This window comes from Podarcis cretensis (assembly GCF_951804945.1).
Source record: "Podarcis cretensis genome assembly, chromosome: 17".
In the NCBI taxonomy this organism is placed as follows: Eukaryota; Metazoa; Chordata; class Lepidosauria; order Squamata; family Lacertidae; genus Podarcis; species Podarcis cretensis.
In genome coordinates, this window is record NC_137187.1 from 11,281,315 (window position 1) to 11,308,194 (window position 26,880).

Genomic DNA, 26,880 nt, shown 5'->3' on the forward strand with positions numbered 1-26,880 from the left:
ATTCACGACTGCTGCACATGATCCCAGACAGCTTTTGCCATTACAGTGGTACCTCAGGTTAAGTACTTAATTTGTTCCGGAGGTCTGTACTTAACCTGAAACTGTTCTTAACCTGAAGCACCACTTTAGCTAATGGGGCCTCCCGCTGCCACCGTGCCGCCAGAGCACGATTTCTGTTCTCATCCTGAAGCAAAGTTCTTAACCTGAGGTAATATTTCTGGGTTAGCGGAGTCTGTAACCTGAAGCATATGTAACCTGAAGCATATGTAACCCAAGGTACCACTGTACCCTTTTTCTCTTTTGCAACCCCCACCCCACCCCAATAAACCTTGTTTGCTCCAACATTATCTACTTTCTCCTGAGATCTCTCAGGGAAAAAGCAGATTCTGCCAAAACATATTACAGAACTGAGTTATTGCTGCGGAAAGCTGTCACCAAAGATTGCTAGATACAATCCACATTTGGTAGTGAAGGTGGAAGATTCCACTAGGCCAGGGACACTGGACACAACAATATTCTGAAGGTAGCAACTACTGTATTTTTCCGTCTATAAGATGCCCCCTATTTTGGGGGGCTCAGATTTAAGAAAATGGGGAAAGATATATCCGTGTATAATATGCCCCCCTAATTTTTCACTTTATTTTTTTAGGGGGGAAACCTAGACTTATACACAGAAAACTACGGTACCTTCAATATCTTATCACCTTCCAATTGTTGCTAACTCACTGCCACCACTCCTCCTGTTACAGATTTCTGCCTTGCACAATCTGTCTGTCATGGTAACTTGCAGCCTGTTTCATGGCAAGGCAGAAATCTGTAATTTTCAATGACAGATTGTATGCCTGAAGAAAACGTATCTTGGGACATCTGCTTCCACACTAGCTGTTTTAAACAAACAACAAACAAACAAGCCATATTTTGTTCACTTGCTTGTTAGGTGGGATCTCAAACAACATCATGACTAGCCCCTGAGCCTATTGCATTCCATGATTTTCTGTGTCGTTTCCTTGTTTTCCTGAAATCTGATTAATATTGCAATGCCACACTGCCTAGTGGGGATTGGCAAAGTACTGTTAAAGCTTTCTGGGGTCTTAATCAGCCCATTCCTCCATTCAGCTTCTGCGTCTAATTGCTTCCTGTTCAGTGCAGTGTGGCATCAGCAATTGCCCCAGAACTAGTTAGTCACTGCCTCATGTATTTCACAATTTAAACAGAGGAAATGGGTAGAGTGGGGAGAAAACTGTAATTGAAGCCCCCTGCCAAGCAGGGAACAGGAACCGACTAATTAAGGAGCAACTATCATTTATACTGCTATGACACCATGCTGAACAGGAAGCAATTAGAACTGGAAACCACAAGGAGGAATTAAAATTGTGGAGCAGCAACTGAACTTAATTTTGATTAAACACAGATGAGTGGTGGTCATAGAGATGGGAACTGACAGATAATATAGCACTATATTAAGAAGTTGGAACCATCTTTTCAATTCCATTTCAAGTTGATTGTAGAAAAATAATGTCTCAGCAGTATCAAAGAGCCTTTGTATTGAAACAACTTAGATTGTATCAGAAATTTAAGCAGGAGTCAGGGAAGGCTAATAATTGCTGCTGCATAAAATGAGGACTCCCCTGAAAACTGTAGCTCCATCAGCTATAGCTGAGGTTTGGCAGTATTTTCATGGTGTTAAGTATAGCAATTGAATACTATTCAGTTGCATTGTATGCCTTATCTCTGACATACACTATTTTTCAAAGACATTTTCAAAGGCTTTTGTCTGTTATCTCCTGGAGACTTCTGAGTAAATAAAAATAATAGTAATAATAATTCCCACACAGACCAAACAAAAAGTGCTGATGCCAGTAGCACACAGGTTAATCCAAAAAAAGCTTGGGTTTCAAATATATATTTTGTATGGAGAGAGTGAGCCACTTCTGAGAAATATATCAGTCATACAAAAAGAGCGAGAAATAACAAAGATTTGAATTGTCTTTATTGCCCTCTCTTCCCGTGACAGAAAGGAGATTGCATGGAATTTGAAATAGGTTCCTTCAAATTTTAGACCAGATCCTAGCCATTTAGGCATTGACTCTAAGCTGATTGCCTCAAGGAGACGGTTTCATTTTCATTAATAACAGCCAGCAGAGAGAGGATTTTCATTGTGGCTATGACATGAAAGGAGAGAGAAGGGAACTTCCTTTCTTCCCTGCCATGGTCCCAATAAAAATCACAGAGACACAGCTGCTTTCAGCCACCCCAAGACAAAACTCCCAATGGATGCTAAAGGAAATTTCCTTCTTGGGACTGACAGCAGTATTACCAAGGGCAAGTTTATCCCTCCCACCAATGGTGCACCCATGTTTTCTTTCTCCCATACGAATAAATAGCTGCCATTCACTCATATAAGGAAAAAACAAACAGGCCACAGCATCGGGCAGCTGTCCAGGCAACCCTGAGTCCATCCAGTGAACATCTGGGCCTTCAACCAAAGATCTACATCACTTGGTTTGGCCACCGCGGAATGTGTTGGGATGCCCTACTCCCCAGACTGCGTCAGGAATTTGCGTCTAGCGAAAGTGACAGGAAGAGTAAGAGGCCAACCAAAACAAAAAGTCTATAAGGTTTGGAGAATCTTTAAAGAATATTTAGAAAACTATGGAATAAAAGGAAACGTCTTGGCAGAATTAGACTGATCCCTGTGTTGTATAAATATAAGTTTGTAGGGAGGTAAAAAGAAATTATATAAGAAACATGTAACTGTGTGGTATAAAGTAATGGATAGACAAAGTGCAGTGAGATTAATTGGAAGTCAGTTTTGAATTTCTTTTCTATAAATTTTATAATTGTGTTCAATACCAGGAGTATATATGATCATAATTATATTAATCTTCTTATATCTTATAGTGTGGTGGTTTGTTTGATTTTTCTGTTATTTGTTTGTTTGATTGTTATGTTTGTTTACTTGTATGTACGTCTGTTTTTCATAAATGTATTATTTTAAATTAATAAAGATATATTTAATAAACAACAACAAAAAGGAATTTGCGTCTCGTGTCCCGCCAGATGTGGTTGTGTTTCACCTGGGCGAAAACGATCTGGTCGTGCACAAGGGCATCGTGCTGGTAAAAACAGTGATTACGGACTTGGAGTAACTCCATGCCATGCACCCTAATCTTACCATCCTTTGGTCAGAACTTATTCTACGTTTGCAATGGCGGGGTGCCCTCAAACCATCCAGGCTGAATTACATGTTGGGGGAAAATTAACAGGGCTATCTGCTCAGCAGTCTTGCGTCTTGGGGGCCGATCGTGAAGCATCTGGACATTAAAACCTACAGAAGGGAACTTTTTAGGCCTGACAGAGTGCACCTTACCATCACAGGAAATGAACGATGGTTGGATGACATCAGACATGGCCTCCTGGAATGGTTGTCGGACTGCTAAGTTTTTTTTTCAGGTGTAGGTAGTCTTGAAAAAAAAAAAAAGACTACCTACACCTTTTTTTTTTTCCAAGGTGTAGGTAGTCTTAGGGACGCAGGTGGCGCTGTGGGTTAAAGCCTCAGCGCCTAGGGCTTGCCGATCGAAAGGTTGGCGGTTCGAATCCCTGCGGCGGGGTGCGCTCCCGCTGCTCGGTCCCAGCGCCTGCCAACCTAGCAGTTCGAAAGCACCTCCGGGTGCAAGTAGATAAATAGGGACCGCTTACCAGCGGGAAGGTAAACGGCGTTTCCGTGTGCGACTCTGGCTCGCCAGAGCAGCGATGTCACGCTGGCCACGTGACCCGGAAGTGTCTCTGGACAGCGCTGGCCCCTGGCCTCTTAAGTGAGATGGGCGCACAACCCCAGAGTCTGTCAAGACTGGCCCGTACGGGCAGGGGTACCTTTACCTTTACCTTTAGGTAGTCTTGGCGGTGAAACCACAATTTTGCAGTCTCGAGTGGCGGTTATAGACCTTGGGTGGAATCCTTTAGTCTATCTTCCCTAAATGGGAGGGGAGGGCATGAAGCAGTGACACACGCCTCCCCCCCCCATGGCGGCGATCCCAGGGTTCCCCGTTAAAGGGGTTGTGTTGAGGGGAGTCATTGGCCATACGCTGAAAGGTTATCAGTGTACTCCCTGTGTTGCGGTGAAATGGGGGGCGGGCTCTCTGCTTAAACATATGTTTTCCAGAGCCAGCCCAATCCCCAGACAGACTGGATAAACCTGACGTGCCCCAGATCCCCAGCTGGGGACTGGGAGGAATGAACACCCAATGCCTAAGCCAAGGTCTTCCTACATATGAAAGTTTAATAAAGTTGTGGCCAATTTTAATCCCATAACACATCACGAGTCATTATTCCACCCAGGTGTTGCCTGGGGTTCGGGTGGTCTCCATCTGGGCACGCAAATAGCTGCCATTCACTCATATAAGGAAAAAAACAAACAGGCTTGTGGGCATCGCTGCACCCATGGGTGGCCAGGTTGGTGACCCTAACAGTTGGACTAACCCCACCCACCACTTCTGGCTATGATTGGCGAGGCCTCTTCTACAGAGACTCCAAAGGAGGGGCATAATCTATCTCTGTGCATGTGGTAGTAACGCCTCTGCGAGTTCTCACAACACAGATATAATTCCTGCACAAAATTATCAGAATGAAAGGTGATTGCCTAACTCTAGCAATAATAGTAACACCTGTTGAACTCTTCCGATGATTGCTAGGATTTTCAGAATGAAGAAATACAGTCACTGTGGGGGCAATGCAGAGCTGGGATTTTCTTCAGCTTATAACTCCCCCAACTGTTCTTTTCACAGCTGTGGTGATGTTCCAAGGGAAGGAGAGCTCTCGTTTGATAAATCAGCCCCACCGCAGATTTTGCTGATGCAATTACTTTGCACAGACTTCTGGCATGGCAGGTAAGCTGTCTGCGCATTTGCCCGGCAAGTTTGGAAGGCATTGCACGCAAGCTGTAATTATAGCTTTGCAAAAAAATTAAAAAACTCCTCTAAGAACAGCATCTGATGAATCATTTATAGGAACACATGGCTCATCATTTCTTTCAACATACAAGATACTTCTGCGTAAAATGGTTAAAAAGCTTCATAATTAATCAACAAATTACTTGGGGAACATCAGAGACATCTGCGCATTTCAGAGTCGTAGTTAGCATTCCGAAGTGACAAAGCCATGTGTTAACATTCTGGGAAACACCTAATGAAAGCCCCTCTGGTCCTCAATTACAATTAGATAGCAGACTGGTTAAGAGACAGGACTCAGGTGCACACAACACACAGCAGAAGTCAAGTAATTCGATCAGCTTCTTCTGGAAACGACACGCTAGCAGTCAATGTAATCCTGGTGCATGTGCCACTGCCAGTTCTGATCCTTCGGACGTGGTGAAACACATCCTTGAAAGGATAGTGAGGGATGGCAAGGGGCCGTCACTAGCCAAGCAAGTCCATATTGCTGGATTTCATTGTAAACCAAGAATGGATGTGAAAAACTGCCTGCCTTTTCCGGGGACACTGGAATTCCCATACAGTGGTACCTTGGTTTAAGAACAGCTTAGTTTATGAATAACTTGGATTAAGAACGCTGCAAACCCAGAAGTACGTGTTTTGGTTTGTGAACTTTGCCTTGGAATAAGAACATGTTTCGCTTCCTGTTGAGTGTGTTCCATTTGTAGATTGAGTCCCTCGCTGCTATGGGAAAGCACGCCTTGGTTTAAGAACTCTTTGGTTTAAGAACAGACTTCTGGAATGGATTAAGTTCATAAACCAAGGTACCACTGTATTGCTGGCTGACCATTGCAGCAGCAAACAAGGAAAGCATTGTTTATATGTGAGGAAAGCAATGAAGTGCTTTAAAAGTGTGGGGGAGGCATTATGACCACCCAGGCACTCTCTGACCTTCACATTTATTAATTTTTCAATTGATAAATTGCGTCCGACATGGGCCTCAAGGTGGTTTACATGACTGTGGCGTTTGCCTCCTAGGTGGGTCGTAAGGAAAGGGTTAAATGAGTGTGAAGTGATTGGCCAGTGGGAACCTGAGGGGAGGAGTTAGAGTTAGAGGTGGAGTTGTGTGGGAGCCAGTTGGGAGTTGGAGAAGGAAGAGGGAGGAGAAGTCTGTGGGTTGGTCGAGTTGTGTGGTGAGAGAGTGAGAGGAACTGATAGGAGGAGTCAGATAGACAGTTGGGATAATCAGTTAGCAGTTATTAGGAAAGGTATAAGCCGGTATAGAAACTAAGATTAAGAAACTGACAAGAAAAATTATCTGAAACCATAAACTTGTTAAGGCTTATAAAATAAACTTGCTTATTTGATTTAATGTTAACAACTGTCTGGACTCTGTGTGTACCCAAGAGAAACGGGTTGGTGGCAGCAAGGAAGCAATCACAGTGGTGGCACAGGGATCAATAGACCGTCAAACGTCCGGGGGACCCTGTGCTAACAGCACAAGAAACAAACACCTTAAGATAAGTGTTTTCTTCTACCTAAACCTAAGACACAGGAGACCTTTTCAACGCATGTTATTTCGAGACACCGGTGGTATCTACAGAGCAACGGCAGTCACACTGAAAGCCCTGCACCGAGTGTAGTGGGCTTATGATATTTTAGGGACTTCAACTAGAAACTCTCACGTAGAACACAATGACCTCGTGGGCATATAAGGTGGTCTCTCAGATAAGATAGCCCTAAGCTGTATAGCAGGGATGCTGTCGGTTAAGAAGTGGGAGAGAACATTCCATGGGACTGAGCAATAGGCAGCTTTGTGGAACAGTCTATTTCCTGAAAGTTACAGGAATCCTAGCAGTTTGGTCAGCTTATTTGGCTGAGCAATGGTGCTGATTGATTGATAGGAATCTCAGTGACCTTTTGGGGCATGACTGCTCTGTGAAATAAAACCTTACCATTTGTTCACCACGTCTCTGTTGCAACGGCGCCAGTGTCAAGAGTATTTACTATTTAGTGATACTGTAGCATTAGTGATATTGAGGCGGGTGGCACTGTGGTCTAAACCACTGAGCCTAGGGCTTGCCGATCAGAAGGTCGGCGGTTCGAATCCCCGTGACGGGGTGAGCTCCCGTTTCTCGGTCCCTGCTCCTGTCAACCTAGCAGTTCGAAAGCACGTCAAGTGCAAGTAGATAAATAGGTACCGCTCTGGCAGGAAGGTAAACCGTGTTTCTATGCGCTGCTCTGGTTCTCCAGAAGCGGCTTAGTCATGCTGGCCACATGACCTGGAAGATGTACTCCGGCTCCCTCGGCCAATAAAGCGAGATGAGCACTGCAACCCCAGAGTCGTCCGCGACTGGACCTAATGGTCAGGGATCCCTTTACCTTTAAGCTGTATAGCACCTTAAATGTTAGCACCAAAAACCTTCACTGTGTTAACTCTTGTTATACCTACACGGGACTCATCTGTTGCTCAAATGTTTAGAGGCATTCCCTCCAGTGATAGTGGCAGTTCCAAACCAGGTCTTGGATTTGCCCACCAGATCTGCGGCAACTCCTTTGGAGTCCATGTGAAAGCTGCAAACACTGAAACAGGAATTTAAAGGACCTGTTGACCCTGCATGCTATACGTGGATTTCTACGAGTGATCACAGCAAGAGACTTTATCGAGAGAACAGAACAACAGGGGCAAAGCAACTGCTTATATGTATTTCTAAAGGCCTAGGCCACTCCCACTCTCAACGTGATTGGCTGTCTAAACCCCCAAGCTGTGAATCTCAGTGCTTAAGAGCCAATGCCAGTAGACCAAACTGAAGATGCTATGTGATTGGATATCATGCATCGAATCAGAACACTGGGACTCAGAATCCTAGTCCAGACTCAAGCTTAGGCGAACACAGATCACTGAATATATAACAGCCCCTATGGCATCATCAAAACCATGCCGAGGCCTCAGAACCTGTTCTACCACTCCTCAGATACTTCTATAGGGCTGTAGTTACAGCCCCATCTCTGCCAGAATATCTCAGAGATCTCTAGGTTCCTGAATAGTCCTGGGACTCAGCTATACTGCTGCAAATATAGCGATTTAAGTGCGTTTTACAAGCACATTACACATTAAAGGTAAAGGGTAAAGGGACCCCTGACCATTAGGTCCAGTCGTGACCAACTCTGGGATTGCGCGCTCATCTCAGTCTATAGGCCGAGGGAGCCGGCGTTTGTCCGCAGACAGCTTCCGGGTCATGTGGCCAGCATGACTAAGCCACTTCTGGCGAACCAGAGCAGCACACGGAAATGCCGTTTACCTTCCCGCTGGAGCGGGCCCTATTTATCTACTTGCACATGACGTGCTTTTGAACTGCTAGGTTGGCAGGAGCAGGGACCGAACAACGGGAGCTCACCTCGTCGTGGGGATTCAAACCACCGACCTTCTGATCGGCAAGTGCTAGGCTCTGCGGTTTAACCCACAGTGCCACCTGCGTCCCTACATTACACATTACAAGCACATTATACGAATGTGACACTAGATGGCGATTGTGAGCTTATGGCAAATTCAATATATTTTTCAAAACGCTTTTTAAAAAAAGCATTTTCACATCGGGGGTTTTTTATGTGTGTCCAGATTCCACTCTAGTTAGATGGTTGGGAGTAAATGGGACTTAGAGGCCTCTCTGCAGTACCCCCTCCTATCCTGGAGGGGACCTTCTTTGCCGCCACCCCCACCTTGCATCGTTGAATAGAGGCGAAGAGGGGAGGATCCCGTCTGGAAGTGTGTAGGTTGCAGAGAGGCCTCTGGGCCCTGGTTATGTCCTAATTACCTTGCAGGACCTAAAGGCTTTACTGATTCAAAATTAATTCAAGAATAAAATTGAATTAATTTCCAGACATCCAATGGCTATCTGCTCAATTAATTTTGGTGGGGTTTTTTAATCATTTGAAATTGGATATGGGGGCGGGGTTGATGTGTGACCATCTATCACTAATTCTCCCCATACCCAAAGTCACACACCCCCACCTGCCGCTGCCACTACTATTCAGGATCACCAGTCTCCCCACTTTAACTTTGGGTTAATTAAAGCGCAATTAGTGTCACCCAGCCCCAGAGATTCCGTGCTAACAACCATTAGAAGCAAACTGACAAAATCATTTTTGACAGGCAAAATTATCCGCGTGTAATTCTCTTGTGGTTAAAAGCTTTCTAGTGACAGAACCCACAAAGAGTCAGATGTAGAAGGTTCTTTGGAATGTTTGAAATAGTTGTTTTTACTCCAATCATCTTATTGCTTTATTCTTTCCTGAAGGGGTTTGTTTTTACAATCAAGTGGGGTATAAATTTTATGAAATAAATCTGCAACATTCTCTCTCTTAGTTGTGCCGTATTTTTATGACTACAGAACAGTGAGTGCTTTTGGAGGGGGGGGGAACAGAATTTGAGTTTTAAAAGAAATAAAAACGTGTTACTATCTCACACATTCTCAATTGGGTTTACTTTAAAAGCTAAGCTGTTACAAAGCCACACGGAAAGGCCCTCAAAAGAAAGGCTGGATGTGGAATGATCAGAACAAGGGTAGTCAGTGCAGAGCCAGTGTGGCGTGGTGGTTAAGAGCGGTAGATTCGTAATCTGGTGAACCGGGTTCACATCCCCACTCCTCCACATGCAGCTACTGGGTGACCTTGGGCTAGTCACACTTCTCTGAAGTCTCTCAGCCCCACTCACCTCACAGAGTGTTTGTTGTGGGGGAGGAAGGGAAAGGAGATTATTAGCTGCTTTGAGACTCCTTTGGGTTGTGATAAAGCGGGATATCAAATCCAAACTCTCTCAGTACGCTCTGAATATTTTGGACTACAACTCTAATCAGCCCCATTCAGCATGTGCCAGTCAATCATGGTGGGAGTTGTAGTCTAAAATATCTGGAGGGCACCATGCTGAGTTGACTATTCCTTAATTAAAGAATAACATTACCACTTGGGCTCATCAATTTTTTAAAAACATTATTAAAATCCCACTCCAAATGTTAACAAGATTGGACAGACTGGAATAAAGTTATGTATTTGCCTTTATTTAACTATCTTGTTTTAGAATAAGGTGGTTGAAATGTGTTCCGGGATAACTTATATATTTTAACAGGTCTGCAGAGAGATCCTTGTTCACCTGGATCAACAATGCTCTACACACGACTGATTTTTAATTTGTTTTACTTAAGAGCTGCTAAGAAACAGGAAGCCAACTTACCACGTCAATTATCTGCAGCAATGACAGTTGCAGCTCCACAACGAGGGGCTGTGAGTCATTCACTACTGGCCTTTCCAAGCTGTTATAGTTCTTCAGTAATTCTCTGTAGAGCCGTCTTTGGTTTTCACCTTGCTGGGAGACTATCGGAAGAAGAAAAAAGAGAGCATCTTAATTATGACACAGTATTTTTCAGTCTTCTGTGTGTATATCAGCAGTACAGTGGTGCCCCGCAAGACGAATGCTTCGCAAGACAAAAAACCCGCTAGACGAAAGGGTTTTCCGTTTTGGAGGCGCTTCGCAAAACGAATTTCCCTATGGGCTTGCTTCGCAAGACAAAATGTCTTGCGAGTTTTTTTGACTTTTTTTCCCCTTCCCCCCCCCTTTTTCTAAGCCGCTAAGATGCTTATCTGCTTATCCGCTAAGCTGATAAACCACTAAAAGCCGCTAAAAGCCGCTAAGCTGCTAATAGCGCTAATCCGCTAAGCCGTCAATGGGCTTGCTTCGCAAGACGAGAAAACCGCTAGACGAAGAGAATCGCGGAACGGATTATTTTCGTCTTGCGAGGCACCACTGTACTAGGTTCAAATCCCTGGTCAGTTCTGATACTTAGGAATGACTGGTATCAGGAGTGGACCCAGTAATCAGACATCACTGCTCACACCAACTTTGTCTTGGAGAAATCCTTGATATTTCCAGATGTTCACACACACACACTGACATTGTAACCCTGTTTTGTAGACAACAAATGTGGGTTCTGCAAGCCCTTAAGGTAGCTAAGATACTGCAAGGACAAACATCTATCACCCAGTTGTTTGAAGATCTCGCTGCCCTTTCTACATCTGAATGTGTGGCTTACAGTCGTAAATTTCATTTATATGCATTTTTGGACTGTCCATATTAATTTATATGTTTAAAACAGGATTCATGGAATATTTTTCTTGTTAACATCAGCTGGCAACGTCACCATAATTTCCACGCAGGTCAGAGTCCTCTTTTTCTGGTGATGCTTAGAGGTCACCATGTTGGAGTGAGAGTGAAATACAGATGTAATTTTAATTCTTGAAGCATAGATGACTTCAGCTTAGCAGAAAAAGACTCCAATGCGACTCTTTGAAAATCCCTTTATTTGTGTGGATGGCAAAGCTCAGCTCTGTTTTGCGCAAAGTTCATTAAACGAAACTACACTGTGCACTCATTTGAGGAAATAACACACGCATCATCCTTTCTGTACTTGAGAACAAGTAAAGTGAGCATTACATTTTATTAGACTTCAACGCCGCTTAACAATTCCAAATGTTTAGTGAGGCATGTCTTATCAAGCTGTACGTTATTGCAAACTTTCTCCAGGGAATGGGGAAACATGAGAATGTTCTTCGCTATTGCTGCTGTTTGCGTAGATTTCGTGTCACCTGCTTTATGAACTGAAGGAGCTGTCACTTCTTCTCACAGTAAACAGAAAAGCTTGTTTACCCCACCTATGGTTTTTAGCATAACAAAGGGTGTTTTGTATCTGTCTGTTTGCATCCAGATTTAATTTTTCTTAATATAATATTATGCAGATTCCTATGCAAGCAGAGCAGTTGGGTTCCTGGCAAGTCACCAAGGCAGCTGTTGGTGTCGTACATGGTTAGCCTATCTAATCAAGCTATCTGTTGTTCTTCTTGCGATATAGCCCCTGAGCAAAAGTAGATGTGGAACCAAGAAAATGTGCTGCGGGGACAAGAAAGAAACCTCAAGTAAAAAAAGGACAAAAGGACAATTACAGAGTAACAACTGAAAAGTTATACGGACACAAATGTGCACACGTATCCAAGCTCTCAAGTTCTCAAATAATGCACCACACAGATGCAGATTCCATGCGGTGCCATCTGTATACCATCCAATTAACACAACTCAGGGTAGAGCTACACAGATAGGTGCAGATTGTATTTTCAGCGGCTCCCACTAGCTATTATGGGATAATTTTAACAGCCTGTAATCTGGGCCAGACATGAGAAAGGGATGTCAAGGTCCACAAGAGGTATTCAGGGAGGTTGTTGCAGTGCAAACGCATTGGTGGAGCCAATGTGACACTTCTGCTGTTGTGCTTGCACTATGACAACCTCCCTGCCTCCTCAACCCTCACCCTCACTTTGGTAAGCAACAGAGATCCATTCCTGGGAAGCTAGTGGAGTGGCTCTATCCCACTTTGTGGGCAGCTTTTCTGCTTGAGGCACCTGGAAGTAAGCAGGGATGGTTGTGTCACAGACAGGGGTGACAACTTGAATAAAATATTGGTGGGGCAAGTAAGCAGGTGCACACCATTTGAATGGCAATGCCCATCAACTTTGGGGGAACCCAGCCCCTTCAAATATTTTATCGGGCAGGGTGAAGGGGCCTTGGCTCCTAGGAGTTGGTTCCTATGGTCACAGATGGTAAATAATGATTGGCAAGTGAAGCAATGATGAAAAGTTATTATAAACCACCTAAGGTGTAAATAATAAGTGTTACTGACTTCTTGAATTATAAACAGCGGTGCAGGGAGAGTGTCTATTTACGTATATGTTTCTAGGATTTATATTGCATCCTTCATTGTGAAGTGATCCTAGTGGAGATCACAACAGTAACAACAACATATAGCTAAAAACAGTACATTCATTTGACATTTGTAATGCCCAACGTATTCAGAAGTCTATCCAAAGGCCTGGAGGGAGAATAGAGAACTATCTTCGACTGGTGAAAAAATTAGACAAAAATAGGCGCCAGCCAAATGACAGCCAGGGTGCCATTGCTGAAAAGGTCCCCCAGCAAGTCATTTATCACCTGACCTCAGTTAGCATTGACATTGCCAGCTAACCTCAAAGTCTGAGCATGGCAATATGGAAATATTTTAAGATATCAACCCTTTTGGACTACTGCACACACTTTGAATTTTGAGGAAGTGATGTGGGCACGTCATAAAATAGCTACCATGGGGGCATAGCATAACAAAACATGGCTACCATGTGGGTATGACATAATACAAAATTAAACAGAGAGAACTGTCATTCCTGCTTTTCCACCCACCCTGCTCCAGACAATCTCAGACTTTCCATGTCCTGATTGTGCAAATTCCACAATATTGTTAGAATTCCTGCTCCATGATTGCAGTCATAGGACTGCTGTCTATCACATGACGGTGTATGTTTTGACTCCACAGAGTAGGAAGTGACGGAGACAGGATGTTTGTGTTACTGTGTTCCGTGAAGTGGGACTATTGTCCTTTGTTCTCTCTCTTTGCTGTCTGATGCTAGAGAGAGAGGGAGCCATGTTGCAGTGCTCCATGTGTTTTTATATGTAAATAAAGTAGATTAGCCCAAATGCTGAGTTGCTGAGGTCTGTCACGCAAGCTGCAAAGACTCTGCAGATCCCTAAGTGTGCCGATGTCTGTTTGCATTGGTTGCTGTGATGTTCAGGCAGAAGAAAGCTTTTGAAGCTCACAAACAGGAGGGAGAGAACATGCCAGTTAGGCATGTGTATCTACCAGGGTCCTACTCGAGTGTAGGACGAGCTCCTAACAGATTTCTCTCACATACACAATGATGCTGTGGCTATCCAATAACAAAAGGGAATGTTCCCTAGCAAAATATACAAGGTGGACACACACTAGAGAATGGACCTTTGTGGCCGGAGGTGCCATCTTGCACACAACACACATGTGACATTGTAAAGTCGGGAGGTCAAGCATGGACCCCAGCATGGCACAGCTGCAATGGTCAGCAGCTCCTCCTCTCTCGAGCTCAAAAGAAGCCCACGCCACACTCGGCTTCCTCCAGTCCCTCAACATTGAGGAGGCCCGACCCCCTGCCAAATGATATTGAGGGACAACAGTCAGTGCTGGTAAACCAGCTGGATCTGAAAAAGAATCTCTACACTACTGAGGCAACCTGGGCCTCCGTGACAGGGTCAAATCAAGGAGTACCCCCAGACAACTTTCCTGATCATTCAGGTGGACTGGAACCCCATCTAGAACAGGTAGGCTGCCTTCCTATTTCCTGGATTGGGAAACCACCAGTTCAGAGCACCACCTTCTCTTCAAGATTCAGCTTCCTCCAATTCTTTACTGCCTCCAGTAACTGACCTTTTTATTAGTGGTAATATTGTCCTCTTCTGTCACACCATACTCTGACTATGCTCTCTTCCCTAATAGAGATAACTTTCAGACTGGAACTCTTGAGTGCTCCTAAACTGAAACATTACTTTTCCACAATTAGCCAAGAGTGGAATTAAAATAGAGATTCCGCACAGCACTTAATACAATGTTATATTACCGAGCAGTGCCTTTTCTCCATGGGCAAGATCTCTCTATAATGTTAAGCCACAAGGAAGGCCCATTCAGCAAATATTCTTTCTGATGTTAATTAAAACCCTGCTTGTTTTATTGATTCCTGTTGAGTGTGGCAGTGAGATTGCTAGTGAATATTGTGTCAATTGCCCCTTGAATAATCTCTCTTGATCACCTCAGCGTCAGCTTCTGTTTTCACTGGAAGGAGAGGCTTTAATTACTGTTTGCCTCTCATTGCTATTTTTCATTCACTTTTATAGCAAAATGGTGCTATAAAATGAATGGGGGGGATATGGAAGGAACAGAAACTGACATTGGTGGGGCAGCACCCCATTTGGCCAAATGGACTAGCCTCCACTGTTGGAAGCCCTGTGCAATGTTAAATTTTGGAAGACACTGACGTTGTTGGTGGCAAGGAAAAATAAAATAGGTATAAAAGGATACCAACTGGATGCTAAGAGTTTGGGGCAAGTACTCTTTGGTGAGAGAACCCCAACAAAGATTTAAAATCACAATATATGCAGCAAAGTAAAGCATGAAAATAGAGGCTGTTAGACCTTTAAAATATGCCTTTCTTAGATCTTTCCAAAGTTCTCCTTTTCCTATAGCATAGAAAAAGACCACACATTTGGGAAGTAAAAAAAAAATTGGTTTACTTACAAACTCTCCAAAAGGTCAGCTTCATGTGCTTTTCCATGCATCAATCAGAAAACTCAGACCGTAGAACTTGGCTTGGTTACAGTGGATAAAGTTCCGAAATTATTGGTATAGGAACTCAAAAGAAGCTTGTTAGAGCCATGAGGTCTGAGCCTGAAGTAACCAGCTCAGACTTCTTTACACACTGAGCTTCTCAGGTTGACTGAGGTACATTAGGCTTGATTACTTTTCTCCCAAGGTAGGGGACAGTGACCTAGCTACGCCTGGCAGGACAGCTCTATGGTTTTAACTCCTTTATGCATGCTGGTCATATGAGGCTGTTACACAGATGTAGCAGAAGTTAAGTCCCAATTTGCTCAGTTAGCTTTACTTCCACGTAAGTGTGCAGAGGATTGAAGTTCCAGTACTGGGGCAATAAAGACGCAACCCACCTATTCTCTTTTTTGGAGTCTCATTCACACCCACGGAAACCACTGGAAGATGAGGATAGCAAGCTTATAGCCTAAATTGCCTTCCCAACATTGCAGGACGCTTCAATTCCTTTGGCAGAGATTTGCAAGGCAGACGGCTTGCTTGGTGTATTTTGCAGATTTCCGAGAACATAAAGCGTGCTACCGCCATATGCCATTTAATCCCCACAGATATAAATGTGTCCTGTCTGCTTTCGTTCCTTAGTGCAGTCAGCATTACGGCATTTGCCAACAACAGCAAGCACTTGTATAAAATATACTTAACACCAAGTTTAGAACACAAAAAGCAGCAATATATATTGCTTTCCTAAATGATACAGCTCTGATACCAGTTTCATCAGATCTCTCCAAAGTGTCTTACTCTGTATTTCAGTATTCCTCATCTTTGGGCATCCTGCTTACTTATGGAAGCAATCTGTTTTGATACAACCTTCATACTTATTTCTTTGTTAAATCTAACATTCAGGTCCCACTGGGTGTTTATGGAGCAACAAACAACCAAATTTATTTCTGGATATTAAAGCCTCAATATTTGGCAAAGCAAAAGCTGGTCTGACTGAGAACTGATTCTCAGGTCACCTGAGGCTACTACTAAAGGCACAGGTCCAATGCAGATGGCATGGACAATAACACGACCCCCACCCCCTGCAAAAAAAGGGGGAGATAACACAGGATGTTATATAGAAAGAAGAAGAGTGGAAAAATGTGACGGGAATATGCTTCAGCTACCCTAGTGCAGAGGGTTGTTAACTGCCAGGGGAAAAAAAACTTGCGATATAAATCAAAATGCACACCAGTATTACAATCCCTGGTACCTGAATTACCTGCAGAATAGGCTGCAATACAGAATGTGCCAATTTTCTTTCTCCCAGGTGAATGATTACCTTCCATGAAGACTTCCAAGTTGATTAACAATATGGAAGACAGCAACCTCCCTCAGATAAAAGCTAAAATATATTAGCAATTCCTTTAGATTAGAAGTTGCGTCTTTAGCACAAGGGCAAATCCACCTTGTACATCTGTTTCAGTTTTATCACAGCTCAACTAGCATTCAGCGTCACCTTAAGGGTTTGGAGAATTGTAGCTGGGGCCGAGTGCTGGGAACTCTCTCCTAAGGGACAGGAAACAATGATTAATAGTGCAATCCTAAATGTGTCTAATCAGAATAGTAAGTCCTATGAGTTCAGCGGGACTTATTCCCAGGTAAGTGTGTGTCTTCTACATCAGTTGTTTAGCGCATAATAATGTTGATAATGCCAAGGTTGCAGGTGCCATCCCTATATGGCACAGCTGCATATCCCTGCATTGCAAGGGGGTTGGACTAGATGATCCTCAGGGTCCCTTCCAACTCTACAATTCTATGATTCTATGATAGTTGTAGTGTCCCCAAGGCTCTGCACCCACTGTGAGCAAACTGGTCATACTCCTCAAAATCTGCCTCTGCCTAATTAAGTCTCCAGTCAAGATGATAGGTAAGTCAGGGCAGATGGAGTCCTGATTCTCAAGCACATGTGTAACAAGATCCCATTGTAGGTTCTTGGCTGTGACAGTGGGAGTGGGAGGGATATACACACTGAACAACAACATTTCCTGGCTCTCTAGCACTATCTTCGTTACTAGTAATTTACAGCTAGCATTTGTCAACAGGATATGTTCACTTTTTATATGGGGAGCCACTAGGGTTAACAATCCACCCAAAGGCCTACCTTTCTTGTGACTTTTGGTTGCCAGAACAGAAAAGGCATTAAAACCTGCAAATTCGATGTGACGTGATGACCAGGTTTCTTGTAAACAGACTATATCATGTGCCCTTATTAACTTTGTGAAATCAGGGAGACAAAGCTTAGAAAACCAGCCTGCCAGCCTAAGTAAACGAGGTTAGGACTGCAGCCTTAATTGCAGTAGTTTTTGTATTGTTGGCTGGCCCAGTTTTCTTGCACCAGGCTTATCCAGAAATAGTCAAGGTTAACCATTGTATTTAACAGAAAAGCAAAATATGATGATGTGAAGGACTGTAGGCCTGTATAAAGAACATAGCCAAAAGTTGTTACTTGCAAGCTACTATGCAAATGTAAAGCTTTCTTTTTTTTTCAAAGCTCCTTGCATGCATTCAGAGTTGGCTCAGTCCCAGCCTTGAGGACGGTGCCCTTTCTAAACAGTTGAGTTGGCTTCAAGACATAACAGGATACGATGCTTTGCATGCTAGTCCTTTTTTCCTCCTCCCAGGAGAAAACATGACATTTAAAGGGGACCTCCCACTCTGAAGGGGAAAGGTGGCAAAAATGAATGGCTTGCCCTCATTAGAAAATGGAGCACTGCTTTGGCACCAGCTAGGCTGGAGTGATTTGGTGTTATGCGCAGGTGTACAATTTGGAGGGTGGCAGTCTCCCCTCTTCTGTTTGTTCCCCCACTCCTGTCTCACTCCATCATTGGGAAGACCCATAGCTCTGTTTACTGTGAAGTAATAAGGGTAACCATAGCCAATGCCTTTGAAACACTTATTTATCTATACCTCTATTTATATCTATGCACACACATACTCAGCTGGATTGTCAGCATGCACGGGAAAAGCATAAAAAGGCCCACAGGAATAGCTCAGTTGGTAGAGCATGAGACTCTTAACCCCAGAGTCGTGGGTTCAAGCTCTACATTGGGCAAAAGATTGGGCAGGTGGTTGTAATAATAATAATAATTATTTATTATTTATACCCCACCCATCTGGCTGGGTTTCCCCAGCCATTCTGGGCGGCTTCCAACAAAACACTAAAATACAATAACCTATTAAACATCAAGGTTGGCCTTCATCATCCCTTCCAAATCCAGGAATCTATGATTCTAGGTGATCCATAATTCAGCTTGCCAACCACAGTTAATGAAATGGCATTTTGTGTACTATATGGTATATCCGTACCCATGGTATACTGCCAATGTAATGTAGCACAGATTAGAGTGGTGCTCTCAAAAACTTGGGTCACGCTTGCGAAAAAAATGGCCTTAAGGTATTATTGGCCACTTTCACAAGTCACGTTAAACTACAGTTTAGTGGGACAAACGTGACCTGCAACATGCCCTCAGCTCTCAAGTTTCCCCTTTCTCTTCCCACACAACTAGAAGGGAAAGCTTAGCTTTCCGTTAGCCGCCATGTGCAATGTCATTTGAGTTTGGACTATGGTCAACACTATTGAGGGTTAGTTTCCACTTTTGAAACCATGGTTTGAAGTTGGTATGTTTGAAATGATCCATAGTTTGTCGTACCAGATTGCATGTCGGATCACAGTTGAGGAAAAAGAAAAAGCTTCTGAATGCTGCCTCACAAAACTGCACAAGAGAAGAGATGACACAGTTTAGTATGACTTGTGAATGTGACCAGTGTAATACATTGTCCCAAGATACATTTGCTCTGGCTGTGAAACTGATATAAGAAGGGAGGGGGGGAAAGGAGGCCAGTGATCAGTGTGTGTGTGTGTGTGTGTGTGTGTGTGTGTGAGAGAGAGAGAGAGAGAGAGAGAGAGAGAGAGAGAGAGAAATTCATACATGGAAAATTGTCCTACCATATATACTAATATATGGGCTAATCTACTGCCATTTGTTCTATTGTTTTTGTAACCCATTTTGGTTTTAACTCATTGAAAACTGGGGCGTATACGGCATATAGAAAACAAATAATTACAAAGTGCTTTGAGTGACCGAAGACGATAATAGGGTAAAGATCAAACCTGAGCTAATGGGAGAATGAATGATGAAGAGACTGATTTTAAAATGAATATACAGAGGGTAAAATAGGAACCGGATGTAGCAGCACGGTTTGTATCCAGGAAACTGCGGAAAGCACCACTGATTTCTGTTGCTATTCTGAATGTTCCACTAATGAGGATAATGCTGGAGCTAGCCTGGATTAAAGAGTTTTGATCCAGATCTGGCAATAATGCTCCCACTGTTCTGTTGACAGGCACTTAGGAATGAAACATCAGGCTGCAAACATACTTTATGTTCCTCTTCCGGTAGAGTTATCATTGCATCTGGAATGATGGAATAATATATTTCATGGTGTTTCTTTTCTGCGCAGTAGATATCAACACACCCAGATCTAGCTACGCAAGTCTCTTTTATTGGGACAGATAGCAGTTTCTCATATTAGAGAAGTTTTCCTTAGGAAAGTAGAGCAAGGGGAAGGATTATTCCTACCCAGTCTCTCCTCACTATTCACTCAGGCTGTGGGCAGCAGGATAACACTTTCTGAATTTTTAAAGAAAACCTTTTTTTTAAGGGGGAGCAGAGACAGACTGCAACCCCCCAGACCAGCTCGTATCAAATCCACTTGACTGTGGGTTGTGAAGTGAACCATTCAATTCAATCCAGTTCATAATCCATCCATAACACAGCAGCAGATCAGACCACTTTAGACTCCAAGTACGACAGATTCCTTTTCCATCCCTCTACACCCCTACAGTTGCTGGACTTGGGGTACATCTCCTTTTTGCTCATTCTCTCTCCTCTCATCCAGCAGTGATGTATGGAAGTGAGAGCTGGACCATAAAAAAGGCTGATCGCCGAAGAATTGATGCTTTTGAATTATGGTGCTGGAGGAGACTCTTGATTGTCCTATGGACTGCAAGAAGACCAAACCTCTCCATTCTGAAGGAAATCAGCCCTGAGTGCTCACTGGAAGGACAGATCCTGAAGCTGAGACTCCAATATTTTGGCCACCTCATGAGAAGATAAGACTCCCTGGAAAAGACCCAGATGTTGGGAAAGATGGAGGGCACAAGGAGAAGAGGACGACAGAGGACGAGATGGTTGGACAGTGTTCTCAAAGCTACCAGCATGAGTTTGACCAAACTGCGGGAGGCAGTGGAAGACTGGAGTGCCTGGCGTGCTCTGGTCCATGGGGTCATGAAGAGTCGGACATGACTAAACGACTAAACAACAACAACTTTGTCACATAATCTGGGGAACCGGGTTCATGTCTCCGCTCCTCCACATGCAGCTGCTGGGTGACCTTGGGCCAGTCACACTTCTTTGAAGTCTCTCAGCCCCACTCACCTCACAGAGTGTTTGTTGTGGGGGAGGAAGGGAAAGAAGATTGTTAGCCGCTTTGAGACTCCTGAAGGGGAGTGAAAGGCGGAATATCAAATCCAAACTCTTCTTCTTCTTCTTCCTAGTTTACCATTACCTTTCACATTGCTGGCCATTTAACCCTGGAATTAATTTCTTCCTTTCTTTGGGGCTGTAGGCAGAGGTCCTAGCTATGGAAATGAGCGCTGTCTGGCAGAAGTGCTTGAAGGAAATAAAAATATGAGGGATCAGAACTTTGTTAAGAGGATAAGGCTCTGAGGACCATGTTATTTCCAGGAGGAATGACATCTGTGAAGAAGCCCCCACAGCTGAAGTTTAATATATTACTTTAAAGACAAATCTGTACAAAAAGTCATGACTTCATTTGTCAGATCCATAAATCTGCTGCCTGAAGAGGAAGAACAAAGCAGGGATGTGACTGGAGCCTGGGAAGAAGATTTCAAAGTACTTAGGCGTTTTGCTAACAAGAAAAAAGAAGCAGTTGAGCAAATTGGCACGCTAGTTTTTTCAGTCATATTCTAAATTACCTCCCGTAACTGTTGTCCAAATTGTTCCCTGGCAGGTTTTCGTTTATTTCTTTGGCACTCGTCCAAAAGCATAGCTATTCTTAAGTAGTTAAGGTTGCAGTCCTACACACTTGGGAGAAATTATCATTTAACTCCACATAACTTATTTGTTTATGAGTAGAGCTCCATAGATTGCAATGCAAATCTACGTGTCTGAACTGCATCACTTCAGAGCACAGGTATGCATTGAAATCAAACTCTCTGTATGCATGTATGTGGGATCAGGTAGCCAGTGTGGTGCAGTGGTTAGAGTTGAACTGGGACCTGGGAGACCAGGGTTCAAATCCCCACTCAGCCATGAAGCTTTGGCCTTGGGTCAGTCACAATCTCACAGGGTTGTTGTGAAGAGATAATAGAGAGAGAGGAGACCCTGTGCACACCAGCTTGAGTTCCTTGGGGGGAAAGTGGATTATGAATGTTATAAATAAATAAATATTGTTCCTTCATTACATTCGACCAGACAGAAAATAAGCATGTTGGGGGGCAAGGTTGGGCTAGGATATTGTTCCCTAGCAAACTTTTTCAGCAGGGGGCCAGTCCACTGTCCCTCAGACCTTGTGTGGAGCTGGACTATATTTTTTTTTGGGGGGGTGAACGAATTCCTATGCCCCACAAATAACCCTGGGATGCATTTTAAATAAAAGGACACATTCTACTCATGTAAAAACACGCTGATTCCCAGACCATCCAAGGGCTGGATTCAGAAGGTGATTGGGCCGGATCTGGGCCCCGGGCCTTAGTTTGCCTACCCATGCCTACATCTAAGGATGGTTTACACCAGAGGTGAGGAACCTTTCTGCATTCCTTTATAGGCGACCTTGTAAGGGCTACAGAGCCATTGTGGGTAGGGCCAGAAGTGAACAGAACAATACATATAAATTTTGCTTTTGTACGGCAGGATAGGTTCTACTCACAGAAATAAATAAATAAAAGAAAGAGGTGTCATCAGAGTTCAAAGACACATTCCAACCGGGCAAAATCCAAGCCTTTGTGATTCCTGAATATGAAACCTGCAACATAGATATGTTCTGTTATCATCATCCCTTAAGAAAAATATCTTACTGTCATCTAGTGGGCTTTCATCCTTTTTGTATCCACTTTCTATTCTGTCATTTACTTGTCTTCAGGGTGAATGTCACTGTGGTTTAGGTGACCTTTTTTTAACCTGGTTTCAAAATGTACAGGGCGAAATCATCTGTCATCTCTCAACTACCTTGTAAGACTGAAACTTGCATTTAAAAATACATCTCTATCCTAACCCGCAAGGAACTCCTTTGGCAGGAGCTATGTCATCTTCGTTCCTTTCCTTGCGCTTCTTTCAAATAAGATTGACATGAGAAGAATGATTCTTTTTTGTAAAGTCAGATTCCACCTATCTACATAATGTTCTTTTAAAATATTCATAACTCTGATCATTCCCCATCCTACCTCACCTGGACCGTACAAAATGGAATGTTCTCCTGATCAAAGAATAAATTAAAAATCATTCAAGTTCTGACTACATGGAGAAAGCAACAGGCTCAGGCTTTGGGGGGCCACTAGGTGGCGCATCGGAAGATGGCTGACAATAACATCTCTCCGACCCACACGAGGTAATTTGGAGGCTATGATGGGGGTAATTAGCCTCCTTAACCCCCCCAGGATTATGGGGGGGCGGCCCTTGCCTGCTGTACCCTATACCACCCCCGAATTTGTGGGGGTGGGGGCACTAGGCACAAAGCCCTCCTGTGGGATTTTCGGCACTCCTCGACGCCGTCCCCGATTCGCGCCGCTGGTTGCAATGATCTTTAAAAGAAATAATTTGGACATGATTAATTGCACATACATCAAGGAAAAAGGGGAGTAAATACTGCTGACAGAAGAGATCTCTGATAACAAGACAACAATAAAATACGAGAAGAACGTCAAGATACGGTAATGACTGAGGGGGGAGGGGGGGAAAACCTGCCTCTACCTTTTTATGTGACTTAACAAGAATCCCCCTCCCCTAATGAGTCAGAAATTAAGGACTTAAGCTGTGGATTTAAGGCTGTGTGGAGATAAACTTTCGATCCAAAGCAATGTTTCAAGATGAAGCTGGAAAGCTAAGAGTTTTGGAGTGACGCAGTCAGGAAAAAATGCCGTTCGCCATTTTGTGAGGCATTGTGGGAGCTCTTGGGTCTGGGAGGAGAAAGAGAGAAATAGAGTTGTTTACATATCATGAATCAACTCCTCGGTGGGACTTAAGAGCGACAAATGCCAAAATTTACGATGGATAAAGTGATGTTATCTACGAAGGAGATATATGGAAACCATCTGGACTTAGTGGAGGAACGGGAAATCCACACAGGATTATTACACTTGCTATCGGCTTAAGGAGACTAACAGAAGAGATCGTAAAGGAAAAAGAGAAATTATACGAACAAGATATGATGTGGTAACACCAAGATAAGACTGGATAGAATTATGAACTTTGTTTGGACTGATTGGGACTGATTTGGACATTAACGCAGTAATAAGAAGATGATCTGAATTCCCCTTTGGATCTTGAAGTATGGGTTCCCCCAACAAAATTTAAAAATTTGGCTTTGTAATTCGGAATTTATATGATGTGATTTAATTTGATGTGATTGGCCAGTTAATAAAAATTATTAAAAAAAAAAAAAAAAAACAGGCTCAGGCTTTGAAGCATTTGAAAAGACACTGGCAAATGTAATTTTTGAGGAGGTAGTTTCCGTGGTGTTCATGAGATATGTTACCTCTTGAAAACAGAAAAGGCCTCCTAGTGCCAATTCACAAGCCTTGCTTCCCACCATGAAGTGAGCATCTGCTAATCACAGTGGATATACTGGTGCTAACTGTTCATAGGCTCGATGGATAATTATGGACTTCAGTGAGTGGCATAGCCAGAATGAGCATCATGGTCAAAATGGGTTCCTTCTGTGCAGATGACTACCTGAAAATTGTACTGTATATTCCATGCCAGTGTTTGGAGCTCAGCTCCATATTCCATGACTGTTTATATTTCCTGTACTTTTGTACAACAGGCTAATTTCCAGAGAAAAGCAAGGACACATTCCAACACTTTAAAATATTCAGAAGTGGCAATCCACATGGGGCTGTCCTTCAAGACAGTCAGGAAGTTGTAGCTAGTGCAAAATATGACTGCCAGACTGGTGAATGGGACAGCATAATGGGACCATGTGTCACTAATCCTGAGCTTGGATAGCTCAATTGGTAGAGCATGATACTCTCAACTGTGGGGCTGGAGCCCCACGTTGGGTAAGAGATTCCTGCATTGGTTGAACTAGAGAACCCTCATGGTCCCTTCCAACTCTACAGTTCTATGATTCTATGAAAGCACTCCACTGGCTGCCAAGGAGTTACTGTGTCCAACTGAAGGGTTAATACTGTCAACATGCAGAGGGCCAGGAGGCCAGCTAGCCGTCCCGCTGTGAAGACCATCGGCCTCTGCCCGATGTAAATCAGCGACCTGGGCTTCAAAGCCAGGGCACACTATCAGCAGAGTGAACTGCGCGCACAGAATAGGTGTGAGGCTTGTGGAAGCATACTACAACTACAGATTTATTAATCATAAATCAGAGAGAACAGGAAAAGCAAAAGCTATACACAACGGAAGTTCCCAGCAAGCTGTGCTGGAATGTAAACAGACATGTGACACACGTCTGCTTCTTAAGGTGGAATGGAAATGTCAACAAATAAATACTAGCATACAAAGCTCTAAGGGGCTTGGGACTCAGAAATACATGAAAGATCGCCTCCTCCAATATCAGCCATATGGATGGTGCCACCCAGCCAGTTGGAACCCATGACAGGGGTTTCTCACTGGTGGCTCCCCTCATATACAATGCCCCCATAGTGAGGTGCACATGTCTTCATCGTCATTAGTTTCAAACCTTATGTCTGGCATTCACCACAGCCAAGGTGTGAAATTCAGCCTTGGGGATTTTAAACTTGGCTTACAGCACTGCTGTTCGATGGACAAATAAAGCCATTTGTTAGAAGGTAGTTCTGGAATGTATTGCCCCATACAATACAGTAAATCAGCTGGCCATTTTTTTCTCGTGGCTTCTTATCAGCTCCATGCTCAAGTCCTCTTCCCGCAATCATTTCCTGTGTAAATAGCACCATGCTTTTGAGGAGGAGCACTCTCTTCCACAAGTTGGAGGGCAGACATCTGAAAAGGAGAGTCTCCTTTTATGAATGGAGTCTCCATCCATGATTAAGAACCCTGGAAAACCCCACTCTCCCTTCTTGCGTGCATGAGCGGAATGCCTGACGGCAGTTTTGGAGAATTCACCGCACAGTTGTAGCACAGCAACAGGTACCCTTCAAACATTTCAGTAGCGTTCTGGGATTGTTTCCCAAGGAGTCATCCTGAAGCAGCTGAGTAGACAGTTATGTGAATCCTTATCACGAAATGCCCTGTTGGGGGTGAGACTTTCATGGGAGAGGGACCCAGCCCATGTGTTTGCAGGACTTTAAAAATGTTAAACTATGGAATAAGCCCATGGAAAAGAGGCTCCCACAGTCATGTTTAAAGATTTCACAGCTAGACTGAAACCCCTTTGACATTTTCTGACTCCAGGATTCTGTACAAGGGATGGTTCCCATTTAACATTTTGTACTCAGGTAGAGATGTCCCAATGCAAAATACATGAGCCTCTTGTTAAGTTAGTGTGATGTGATGTGCGTGAATAAAATATGGAGAGTATCCCTTTAAAATATTCAGAAGTGGCAACCCAGAAAGATTCAGACAAAGCTTCCAAATATTTCAGGACACGAACCTAATTTTACACATGCATGAGCTTCACACTTAATGCTCAACTTTTATATTTAATTTCCAGGAAGCTATACCAAGGATAATAGTTTGAACCTAGAATGGGACCCGGGACGCAGGTGGCGCTGTGGGTAAAAGCCTCAGCGCCTAGGGCTTGCCGATCGAAAGGTCGGCGGTTCGAATCCCTGCGGCGGGGTGCGCTCCCGCTGCTCGGTCCCAGCGCCTGCCAACCTAGCAGTTCGAAAGCACCTCCGGGTGCAAGTAGATAAATAGGGACCGCTTACCAGCGGGAAGGTAAACGGCGTTTCTGTGTGCGGCTCTGGCTCACCAGAGCAGCGATGTCACGCTGGCCACGTGACCCGGAAGTGTCTCCGGACAGCGCTGGCCCCTGGCCTCTTAAGTGAGATGGGCGCACAACCCCAGAGTCTGTCAAGACTGGCCCGTACGGGCAGGGGTACCTTTACCTTTAGAATGGGACCCATCTCACAGGTTACAAAATAGGAAGACATCGCTTCTACATAGAAGTTTGGGCAAGTCCCATAACTTATGACAGTGCTACACCCATGAAATTATACACCCTACACAGGCAAAGGAGGCCTGTTCTGATCATCTACAGGTGGGATCCAAGCAGATTATTACACCCATGTTACTTGGATGCAAGAGCTCTGGGTCTGGAACTCTGAGATTATATTACACTCGGCAGCTGTAGGCTGTGTGCACATGGCATTGTGTGTATATATTACTTTGTATTCTAGAATTGATGCAGACCAAGGACTTGTTTTTTTCTACATGGTCCACACACAGTCTTGATCTATTGCATACTTTTTGCCCCTAGAAAGCACTTCTTGGAAAACTGGTATCATTTTAAAA

At 43.8% G+C, this 26,880-nt stretch overlaps 2 protein-coding genes across 2 annotated transcripts in view; both read right to left on the reverse strand.

Annotated features, from left to right (window-relative positions):
* CHRNB3 (cholinergic receptor nicotinic beta 3 subunit) overlaps nucleotides 1–26,880 on the reverse strand; it is a 319,642-nt gene that overhangs the window by 182,489 nt on the left and 110,273 nt on the right. The window lies entirely within an intron of this gene.
* The window catches only part of LOC307206344 (neuronal acetylcholine receptor subunit alpha-7-like), a 115,313-nt gene that overhangs the window by 71,775 nt on the left and 16,658 nt on the right, over nucleotides 1–26,880 (reverse strand). Inside the window, exon 2 of the mRNA XM_079959549.1 lies at nucleotides 10,159–10,298. Within this exon, the coding sequence (XP_079815675.1) occupies nucleotides 10,159–10,298 (140 nt within the window). The remainder of the gene's footprint in view (nucleotides 1–10,158; nucleotides 10,299–26,880) is intronic.